This window comes from Procambarus clarkii, chromosome 34, assembly GCF_040958095.1.
Source record: "Procambarus clarkii isolate CNS0578487 chromosome 34, FALCON_Pclarkii_2.0, whole genome shotgun sequence".
NCBI lineage: Eukaryota > Metazoa > Arthropoda > Malacostraca > Decapoda > Cambaridae > Procambarus > Procambarus clarkii.
Window position 1 is genome coordinate 36,800,442 of NC_091183.1, and position 11,166 is coordinate 36,811,607.

The following is an 11,166-nucleotide window of genomic DNA, read 5'->3' on the forward strand; positions in this document are numbered from 1 at the left end:
TGATGTACTTATTTACCATCATTCTTATTTACATACACATTGAGTACATCAGCACAACTATCTTTCAATTTGTAACTATCCTTTTAAAACCAAACGATCACATTCACTCCAAACATCTACCACCTACGGGCTACTCTTGTCCCAGCCCGTCCTCCAAAAATGGGGTGGTAAATGTAAGAAGACAATTAAGTGCAATTATGTACTATTCATAGCAGTTAGGAATTGTACTTATTTTCACTTAGTATTAAATCGTAGTCAAATATATTGTGAATATTTGAGTTTACCTGAAAAACTGAATAGAAAACCACAACCTCACCTAACTGTCTTAGTTTTTGAAGATAATAATAATAATAATAATTTTTATTTAGGTAAGGTACATACATAAAGAGATTTTACAAAGTTTGTTGGCTTTATAGATAGAGCTAGTACATACAATGCCTAAAGCCACTATTACGCAAAGCGTTTCGGGCAGCAATAATAATTTTATTTCGTTTCGGGAAGCAATAATAATTTTATTGCTTCCTAATTACAATTAGTACTTAACTTATAGCTATATTGATATTACAGTTTTATAAAACTAATAAAACAAAATTTATTTATTTATTTATTTATTTATTTATGCATATAGAAGAATGTACATAAGGAATGTGAGGATACAAATATGGTAATTACAGTCTTGTAAAGCCACTAGCACGCGCAGCGTTTCGGGCAGGTCCTTAATCTAAGAAAATTTTAAGGAGGTAAATACTTGCAAAAATTATAGACAAAAAAATGATAACAGATTACATGAAATGAAAAAAAGATGAGAGAAAATTGTTGGTACAGTATATTAAAGCACATAGGTAGCTGAGATTGATTGCAATGACAGCTTGAATGGTAGTTGACAAAAAAATTGGTAGGCAGAAACAATATAAGATTGGTTGCAATGACAGCTTGAATGGTAGTTGACAAAAATTGGTAGTCACAATACAGCATATGGCTAGCACATAGAAGAAGACAGCAATGAACACAATGATAAGGTTGTTGAAAACTAAAATATATCAATAAATTTTAAATTAACTCAGGATATTTTAAAATTTTGCATAAAATCTATGTTGTACAGAAGGTTGATATGCCAGCAAACACTTTCCAGAGAGCAATATATCTTGGATAAGTCGCTCCACGATATTGTTGCTTGGACCATCGACTTCCTTTGATATTACATATTTACATCTTATTTTGTTATGAAATGATATTTTTTCAGAGTAAAATTATGTTTTCTCATTTTCTGCATCCAGCATCCACATTATAGTGAGTAAATATACCATATTACTTCATTGCTTACGTAATGCTAGGAAGGTTTGAGTAGCTTTGGGTCTTTAGTGGACAGAATCTCTAATAGATGGGGCGAGAGTCGCCCCATCTCTCTCGACCGGGCGGGACTCGAAACTTAAATTAAAATTGCTATATCATTGGTCTCCAACATGATATATTTCCTTTGATGCACTCACAATAACGATTATAGCTCTGTCTTTCTGGAGGCATGTAATATTTTAGGCTTTATTAGCGTATCTTTGTTAATTACACAACATATTGGCAAGTGCGTAGGCGTCTGCACTCCATGACCAAAAAGCTACTGAACGCCACTATAAAAACATATATATCTTCACTTGAGCTTTAAATATGTCTAATGTAATGTATTTAAAATAAAGCTTATATTTCTCTCTTTCTTAAGACGTGTAAAACATTTGTGTTTATTAACGAATATACGTAAATTAACCATTCTTCTGAGAGAGTTGCTCTGTCGCTCAGTCTATGAGGGGGTCGGAGCTCGGCGATTATTAAAATACATGAATCTTCATTAGAACTTTAATTATGTCTATGATAAAGTGTTTAAAATGAGCCTTATATTCCTATCTTTCTTGAGGCATATAAAAAATTTACGATTATTTACAAATTTACGTGAAATAAGCATTGTTCTGAGAGAGAGTTGCACCGTCGATCGATCTGTCCGGAGTCGGAGCTCGGTTATTATAAAAGTACACGTATCTTCGCTTTAAATTTAAATATGCCCATGGTAAGGTATTTAGAACGAAGCTTATATATCTGTCTTTCTTATGACATATAAAACTCTTACGTTTATTAAGGAATCTGCGTGAAATAGGCATGGTTCTGAGATGAATGCTGCGGTTCTCGAGTTTGACGAGCGATGAAAACTGCCACTTTTATACAACTACAAATATCTTCGGTTTTACTTAAAATATTTGTCTGGTAGAGGTTTTACATATAGATCGCGTTTCTGTCTTTCTTCTGACTAATAAATAATTTTGGTTTAATCAGTTATCAAGATGTTTTCAACAATATTCTTTCAGCGTTCGTCTTTTCCAACTTGGGCGACCCTTTTGGAGGCGCGATACTTGGGTTAACCCATCCTATAGTTGGGTCTGTTTCCAACTGGGGTTCGAATAATTATACCAGTGCTCCCTGACAGAGGCCAGCCAAGTCAACATCAGTGTTGACGCCAGGCCGCAGAGACCACTTCTCTGCTGTTTTTTTACCTTAATCTCGCCCAAAGGTAACCTAGACGTTCCTGATAGTTACTTACATGTATATTTATTGATTGTGACTCGTTTAAGGAGTATAAAAGTAGCTACTTGTGCGTATATATGGTGTGTGTGGGGGAGAGACTGGCCACCGTTACTTGGCCAGTCACACAGAGTGCAAAAGTTAATCTGAGATTGTAATGAATAATTAATTTTCTCCAGACCTATGTAGTAGGTCTGAGCTCAGCTATGTAGATATGAGCTCAGCTATGTAGATATGGGCTCATGGTTTTACCTGAGGGCCAACATCTCTCGTGGCCTCGAAGGGAACAGGAAGTCGGCGGCTTGTCAAAGGTCTCCCCATTTTCCCTGGTGGATACTGGTCAATTAGGTTCTGTGGTATTTGATGCCTGATAAAATTTGGATTTATTGAATGAGGAGCGCTGTGATAATTTTGTTTATCCTACAGTAGCATGGAGATCCTTGTATGACAGTCAGATCTCATACAGGGATTTTTTATGCTTGCAATAGAACCTCTGTGGACTTGGAACAACTATATAACTCTCAATATAGTTGCTGTATATAATATATAGTTGCTTCTTGAACTATATAACTCAATATAGTTGCTAGAGCTCATTTGAGAGTTAAAACAATATACATTATATCAATAGGTTAGGCTAAGTTATGTCTGTTTTGTTTTGCATGGTTTAGTTTAATTTGGTTAGTGTAGGTTGGTTTTAAAATGTTTGTGAATTGTATTAATGGCAGCAGTTTTGGGAGTGTGTGGAACTTTGATCGTGATCCTTAGGTAGAAGTGCCCAGTTCCAATAATTCTCCCGCTTCTTGGTTATTAGTTGGTCAGTAATGTGTAGAACACATTTCTGCTGTTAATAAATTTAAGACGGCAGGCTTTCCTTCCTGTTATTGACAGTCCTAATATGGGGTCAAGGATACAGGTCACTTTGTGTCCAAGATTGTTTGCCAATAAATCTTAAAACCTACCCACTCCAACCCAACCCATTCCAGCCTAATATAAGCTAACTCGGCCTAACCTAGCCTTAGGATACATACCAGTATCCTTAGTTCCTTGACAAAGACAGGAAGCTGGCAGTTTGTGAAACGTCCCCCAATTTGTCCTGATGATTTAATACAGTATAGCTGTATTTTGAATTGCAGCAGCGTTCTGGCATTTATGGCATCAACGGGTAGCTCGTTCGGAAGATTTATAATCCTATACAGTAGTTGAAAGTGCATCTCCTATTATCTGTCGTACATTGTGGCTTCTTGAGCTTGAAGTTGTTGCTCCTTGTTTGTTTTACCTTATAAGGAAGTTTAAGCTACTTTTTAAAGCTGGATCAACATCCTCCAAATTGTTCAATACTTTGTTTCAATGAGGTCAGCCCCTATTAATATCTGGTTAGCAGTGTTGCTAGTCCTGTGGCCCTCAAGCATTCCTGGTATGAGAGTTGACTTGGTTTTGGGATGTTTTTGTGGCCCAGTGTTTTTCTCCAAAGCAGCTATACATTATTTTTCTGTTGGCGAGATCTTCATGATAGGTGCATTCCCATTTGGACTACTGTATCCAAAGATTTGTTCAGCTGAATAACTACCTTCTTTTCCTTGAAGTCAAAGGTTAAGATTTGATTTAAATTTGCAAGGTAGCATGGCATATTTTATGGTTTGGTGTTACTATGCTTTTAAATTTTTGGAATGGCTTATGTTGACTGACTCCCATTCTTAAGATTGAATGGCACCAGTCATCAGCCACATGAATTTTGCTAAGGAATTAACAGATTTCCTTAAACTGGTTGCTAGTATTATTTGTTAGGCACTGTAACCATGTGGTTATTTCTAAGGTGACAAAAATTTTCAGGCTAAGTGTTTATGAGAACAAACGTGGATAGCGATACTGACCAAAGTGGCTCCAACGACGGTGTAAAGGCCATGGACACGTCAGAATGGTTAGAGGAAACGGGAAAGATGCACATACACCGTGCTGACATGAACAAGCTCATTATGAATTACCTCGTCATGGGTAAGCTCACTCTTTTTTGGTTATGAATAATGCTCTTACAGAAGCATATAATAGATATGTATTAATTCAACAACATTTACTGTAATTGAATGTAACAACAATTTAAGTCTTCAATTGTATTGGAATATTCTGTATTGTAAGGGATTTTATCTAATATAGTACAGTACTTAATTAAAATAATTTTGTTATCAGTAATATGTATTTGTATATATATATACGGTGTGTATTTTAATGGGAAAGTAGTTGTTAAACTCATGTCTACATTGTCAGACTTATTTTGGAATGCATGATTTCAGTAATTACTCTTAAATCTTATAATACCAATTTGATTGTATTTACCCAAATTTACCTGAGGTCCACTATCTTTCTTTAGTGGCCTCAGTGGAGATAGGAAGCTGGCTGGTTATCAATGGTCTTCCCATTATTCTGAACATGCAAAAAATGTCCAAATAATGTAGCGGAAACAAATAACTCGACCAACATGTATGAAATAAAATGAGTCATGACATTAAAGTTCATCCTAAACTCTCAAGTCAGGATTTGATAAGGGTCGGAATGAACCAAAACGTCATCACTTTCATTTAATATGTGAGCGTTGGGTTATTTGTATCTGAGCATTTAATGCAGCATTTTATGGTAACATTTATATGTACCACTATTAAGTGTTAGCTTTGTAAATTATTTAACTGCTTTCAGAGGGGTTCAAAGAAGCAGCTGAAAAATTTTCCATTGAAGCCAACATAAAGCCACCAATGGATTTAGATCAGTTGGATGAACGGATTCGTATCAGATCGGCCATACAGACTGGGCACTTCCAGGATGCTATGAGAATGGTGACAGCACTTCATCCAGAGATCCTTGATGATAATTCCCAGCTCTACTTCCACCTCCAGGTATGTTACTGGATTTAGCCCTCTGAGCACTGGATGTTGCCACTAGAAATGGATCATACATCAGCAAAATGGTGTAGATTGGTATTTCACCAGATGTGGCTGCCAGTACAGTATCTGTAAATTGGTGTAATTGTTTAAAATTAATATACAGTAAAATAAAAATGTGCCTTTAGTAATGGATAGAAGTTTCGGTTGCCATATGCAGGACTTATTGTGGATATTTACGTATATTGGTCATGTAGAGCTGTGATGAATTTAAGATTCACGTCTATTGGTACCCCATGTTAAGTGATGCCTATCTATTGATTTACAGTATTCTGATCATTTCTTGGTAAGAATAATTTGCATGGAACTATTACTCTCAACCCAGTCACTTCCATTGTTGGCCATGTTAAGCATACTTTATTGGTCTTGTCCATTTAACACTGAGAAAATGCACAGTAGCCAAAGCTCCACAAGACTATACGCTTGAGGAAGCCCTTTCTTTAAGTTACTCCATGTAATGTTAGATTAGCAATAAACACCACCATATTTGAAATGTTCACCTGATTGTGTTACAGCAACAGGTATTGATCGAATTGATCCGGGAGGGTCGTGTTGAGGAAGCTGTGGTATATGCTCAAGATCATTTAGCGGAGAGGGGCCAGCGAGACCCATCCATCCTGAATGAATTGGAGCGAACTTTAGCACTCTTGGCTTTTGATCAACCAGATACCTCTCCGTTTGGTGATCTACTGCACCCTTCTCACCGACAAAAGGTTTGTTTCAAAATTGTTGTTACTATCTTATGGAGATCAAGATCAAGAGAGCAATGTTTTGTTTTAATTTACATGTGTTGCAACCACTGGGTGTATCGATATGGAAATTGTTCTGTATCATTGTTATTAATTGGAGACACGTTTTATATTTTTTGGAAATCATACAAAGTTAAAGATACAAGTTAGGTTTTGACCAAATTGACCATGGTATTACTAGTACATAATATAACAAATTTCATTGATTAAAAAGTTGTAAAGATTTTTTTGGTAATTACCCTAAATAGATATTTATATTTTGTTTGCCTAAATCTTTGTCATGTTATCATGATATTAATACAGTACTGTACTTGAATGTATTTTCATTTTTTTTTTAATTAAAATAACCATTTATTAGTGGTATCTCTGATTCAGTGGGAAAATCTATACACTGAAACCTAAGATTAATAGTTAGTAAAATTAACAATATTGAAAGAAATACAGTATACATGATGGCAAAGTCTCCTACTCAGAGGTGGGTCTTAAACACATTATTTATAATCCAAGCACAACCCGTTCACACTGGTGTCACCATTATGGACTGAATGATGGGAAGGTACATCATTGTTTGGATATATATTTGAGATAAACATGGATATCTTGAAAACTGGGGAATAATTACATGGTATTGTACAACAGGAACTTGAAACTAATGTTCCTTTGCTCAGTGGAGAGTAAATTGTGAAACTGATGCTTCTGTTATAGGGTCTCTTGGCAATTATTTAAGCGTCTTCAGGCTAGTTCGACCTATATTGGTATATTAAAAAATTCACTAACGGATCAGTATTCTGATCCATAAAAAACAATGCCCCCAAAATTAAGATACATTTTAAGGTGTTCAAAATAGTAATGTAATATATACTCTTATCATTCAGGTTGCCAGTGAACTAAATGCGGCCATTCTACGTGCTCAGAATCAGGAAGAAACGACTCCACTTTTAGCTGAACTACTAAAGCTACTTCTTTGGGCGCAGGATGAACTCAACAAGAAAAAGGTCCAATACCCAGTAATGACAGATTTGATTAAAGGACAGATTGAGGAACCAAAATGAGCCTTTCTTGTGATCACATGTAAGTTTTCCCGAATTTAATAATAGCATGACAATAGGTGCGTCTTATTTATGCCTGTTGTAAGTTTCAGAATCTTGTGATAATACATTTTGTATTCTTTGTATTTTGTTGTACCTGAAAATGTATGCAGTTTTGATCTTGTCATTGTTAGGCACATGAGACTGTTTTGTACATGACATCATACATTGCCAAAAGTTATCGGCAGCAGGCTGGCCTAGTGGATTCTTACTCTTGATAAAATGGCTCTAAAAAATCAAATGGATACAATAACATTTAGTGGCCATATTAGACCATATATTTTCTTAACATAACCAATTGATATATATATATACAAACACATTCGTGCACATATACACGGTATATATTTCAAATGATTACTAATTATTGTATGACGTTTGTTTGAAGCGTTATTGTTAAACAAGTTTTTAGTTTCAATGCAAATTTAGAAATGCATGCTACTGATGTGCATTTTACAGTTCATAAATTACATTTTACAATACTGCACATAAAATAGCCTAAAATATTACAAGATTTTTGTCTATCATTGCTTGCATAATTGTGATTTATCATTTAACGTATTTTGTTCTTAAACATAACTAAATATTATGTTGATGTTGAAATAAATATCTGGAAAAGGTGTGAAGAAACATACCTTTTAGCTTAAAAGGAGGAATAAAATATGATAAAGAAAGATTTTTCTTTTGGTCCTAAAATTCATGTGGTTTCCATTTGCCAATGTGTGGGAGAGGAAGCTCATTAGGCTAATAACTGACCACCTTCAAGATGCAACCCACTACAGTTGCCTAACTCCCAGGTATTTATTATCTGCTAGGTGAACACAATCATCACGAGTATGCAAGAATAACTGCAAATACATTATTTAGTTGTGTGTAAATAACCATGTGAAATGCACTGAAAGCAGTGCATTTCACATGGCTGTTTACCTTTTTGAAGTTGTTTGGATCAATACCCTCAATACCCTCCGACTGATAAAGATTAAGCCATCCAAGAGGTGACATGGACTGTACACAGTGATCCAGTCGTCGAACTTCTCTGCTCAAATTATCGCAAATTTAATTTATGATGTTAACAAGTAGAATGCGTATTTTTAATCAAATCTAACGATATTAACAAGTAGAATGCGTATTTTTAATCAAATCTAACATAACTAGCCAGAAAACGTTAAAGATTATTTAAAAATACATGGTTGGAAGTTAAATCAACTCCATAGAACAATATTTTTGTTATAGATTACTAATCGTTATTTGTTGGTATGCGTTCGCTACTTAAACTATCATGTACAGTACTGTATTTATGTAAAATCTCCCTGTTTCTTCGGACATGGAACACGGAACCTTACATGCTCTCTGATTTACTGTTTAATAGAGATTCACAAATAAGCTTATGATTGTATACGTTATCAAAAAGGCAGTGACAAAGTCAATTTTGCATTTTAATCACAGAGATTAGATCTTAGTGAGATAGGAAAGATATTCATATTTTAAAGAAGGATTTTTGAACCATCGCTCTCCCTATCGATAGAAACTAACTTCTTTTTTTTGTTATTATTAACAAGCTTAGGTATACACAGTAATGTGCTGCTACCCTATTCTATATGAAAGATTACACAGTGTATATCAAAAACTAGCTATAAGTTCATTAAACATTCCCATCTCACAGGATGGTTAGTTATACATGGAATCAGGGGATAAAAGACCAGCCTCAATAAAAAAAAAATCAACTGTGACTAACAAGAACACCACTTACGGGCTATTCATGCCCGTGCTACCTTTTGGGTGGCTTAATCCTCATCAATCAATCACAAGAAACAAGGGATAGATCTCCCGTCACGCAGGGTCCAGTCGCACCTCCACAGATCTCCAGTATCATCTATTGATACTGTTAATGGTTCAAGAGGACTACCACTTACAGGCCTACCTCAAGGTAACAATCAGGTGAGAACATAAAATATAAGGCTGATCTATTAGCCTCCGTTAGCAAAATCCGGGTACAGCATAAGAATATCTTCCAATATTCCTAAGTGTATGAAGTAATTACAGAGTTCCAAGTACCTTATACCATTTGGTCTGAAGTCACTTATAACAGGGCAATCACAGATATAGTGTTGGTGAGTATGTCCCAGCTCTTGTTCACATAGTTTACAATTGGAATATTCACCATTGGGGGCTATTCATTACCTGCAGCCACCTGCGATACATATCGATATCCTAGCCTAATTCTGGCAATTACAATGTCACACTGTCATTGTGACACTAGTGGAAGTTTTATGCTGTCCGTTCATATAATTCTCGATTCTAAACATGTTTACTTAGTTTAGTTCATTAATTATGCACCCCATATATCATCTTGTGGGCGGTAGTGGAAAAGGTTACAGAGGCACATAAACATGTCATAGCTCTTTATACTCTTGCTTTCTGGCTTTTGTGTGTCAGTGACTGCTCTTCTGTCTTCCCTAATTTCCTAAAATATTGCGGCTTTGACAGAAGAGATTGGAATGCCCATATCCCACTCAACTTCAGGCTTATCACATTCAGTTTTAGCTGCCTTGTTTGTGTCATCATGCTGGACAACACCTATATGAGAAGGTATCCATACAAATGAGACTTTGAAACTCCTACTGTTTGCAATAATAATGTTGTTTATAATGGAAGTTACAACTACAACCTTTTGAAGATCAATGCTAATTTTATCTAGATAATGTAATAAACGAAAGTTTTCTATGTCAACAGAAAGGCAGAAATATAAGCTACACTTTAAATACTTGTCATAAATATAACTGAAGTGAAAGCGAAGATATATGCATTTGATACTGTACAGTTTCTTGATGGCTTGCTCTAAGAGTGTGAAGCCCTTCACACCAGCCTATAAATTGTGTAATTTATTTCCATATATGCTAATTAACGTTAAAATCTATATGTCAGAAGGAAGGAAGATGTAGACGTTAATGTGACAACATTTCAAGAAATATCTCTCTCTTTAAAGTTAAATAATACAATCCTATCGCCGGTGTCCGGACACATGAAAGCTACTTAGGTATCAGTGGCCAGCCAGGTGGAGATCACAGGCTGTACAATACTGATAAATTATGTAATTCACAGAGATACGTTGATAAATATTAATGTTTTATATTTTATTAAAAATACAGATATATACTTTGTTTCATACGTTAAATGTAACAATATTTCAGTATATATTATATAAGCATAGTATATATAATTCAGTATATACAATATATAATAAGAGTGTCAGACCACGGAGGAAGAATTGAAACAGGAATTTCCTTTAGTACTTTCTTATATTAATACATCTTCAGAGCGAACCATTCCTTCTGAAGATGTATTAATATACGAAAGTACTTAGAGCATTCTATTGTGGTTTTAATATTGAACAATTATACATATACGAAACAGACAAATCTGGTGTCCGAAATAGTAGTTAGGACAACGAGGTAATCACATCTAGAGCTGAATTGTCCTGAAGGCGACGAAGTGTCGGAAACGCAAGCTGTAAGTCCTGTACTGCGCAAAGGGCTTGAGTCGGCCGAGTATCAAAATGCAGTGAACGTGTAGATGAATCTGATGACAGAGCAGCTGTCGTGGGCGTAGGACAAGCAGTGCCCTGGCAGCGACGGAGAGTCGGCAGGACAAGCTGAAGATCCAGCATGATGTAATCATTGATGAGGCTGTCAGATGAGTGAGTAACGATCGTGGAGCAGCAAGCCGTAGTAGATGAAACTGCAGAGATGGACGCGATGAAAATCATAGCTGTGGCGAGGGTGTTGGCAGTATTCCATCACAGCAAACAGTAGCACTAGAGGTCCAGTGAGAGTC

At 35.6% G+C, this 11,166-nt stretch overlaps 1 protein-coding gene across 2 annotated transcripts; it reads left to right on the plus strand.

Moving 5' to 3' along the window:
• Positions 1–2,037: 2,037 nt before the first annotated feature.
• LOC123762040 (glucose-induced degradation protein 8 homolog) lies at positions 2,038–8,006 on the plus strand. Of its 2 annotated transcripts, none has more exons than XM_069335832.1 (5): positions 2,038–2,056; positions 4,396–4,557; positions 5,254–5,450; positions 6,011–6,208; positions 7,120–8,006. In XM_069335832.1, the coding sequence occupies exons 2-5, from the start codon at positions 4,407–4,409 to the stop codon at positions 7,294–7,296; spliced, it is 723 nt and encodes a 240-aa protein (XP_069191933.1). In that variant the 5' UTR covers positions 2,038–2,056; positions 4,396–4,406; the 3' UTR covers positions 7,297–8,006. The 2 variants fall into 2 exon arrangements, with proteins under 2 accessions (XP_069191933.1, XP_045604195.1); XM_045748239.2 differs by lacking the exon at positions 2,038–2,056 and adding an exon at positions 2,417–2,554.
• Positions 8,007–11,166: the final 3,160 nt, after the last annotated feature.

Excerpts from the sequence above, each read along its gene's own strand:
- LOC123762040 (XM_069335832.1), top strand. The coding sequence starts at position 4,407 with ATGAGAACAAACGTGGATAGCGATACTGACCAAAGTGGCTCCAACGAC. Across the intron at positions 4,558-5,253 it reads TATGAATTACCTCGTCATGG|AGGGGTTCAAAGAAGCAGCT; the intron begins GTAAGCTCACTC and ends AACTGCTTTCAG. Across the intron at positions 6,209-7,119 it reads ACCCTTCTCACCGACAAAAG|GTTGCCAGTGAACTAAATGC; the intron begins GTTTGTTTCAAA and ends CTTATCATTCAG.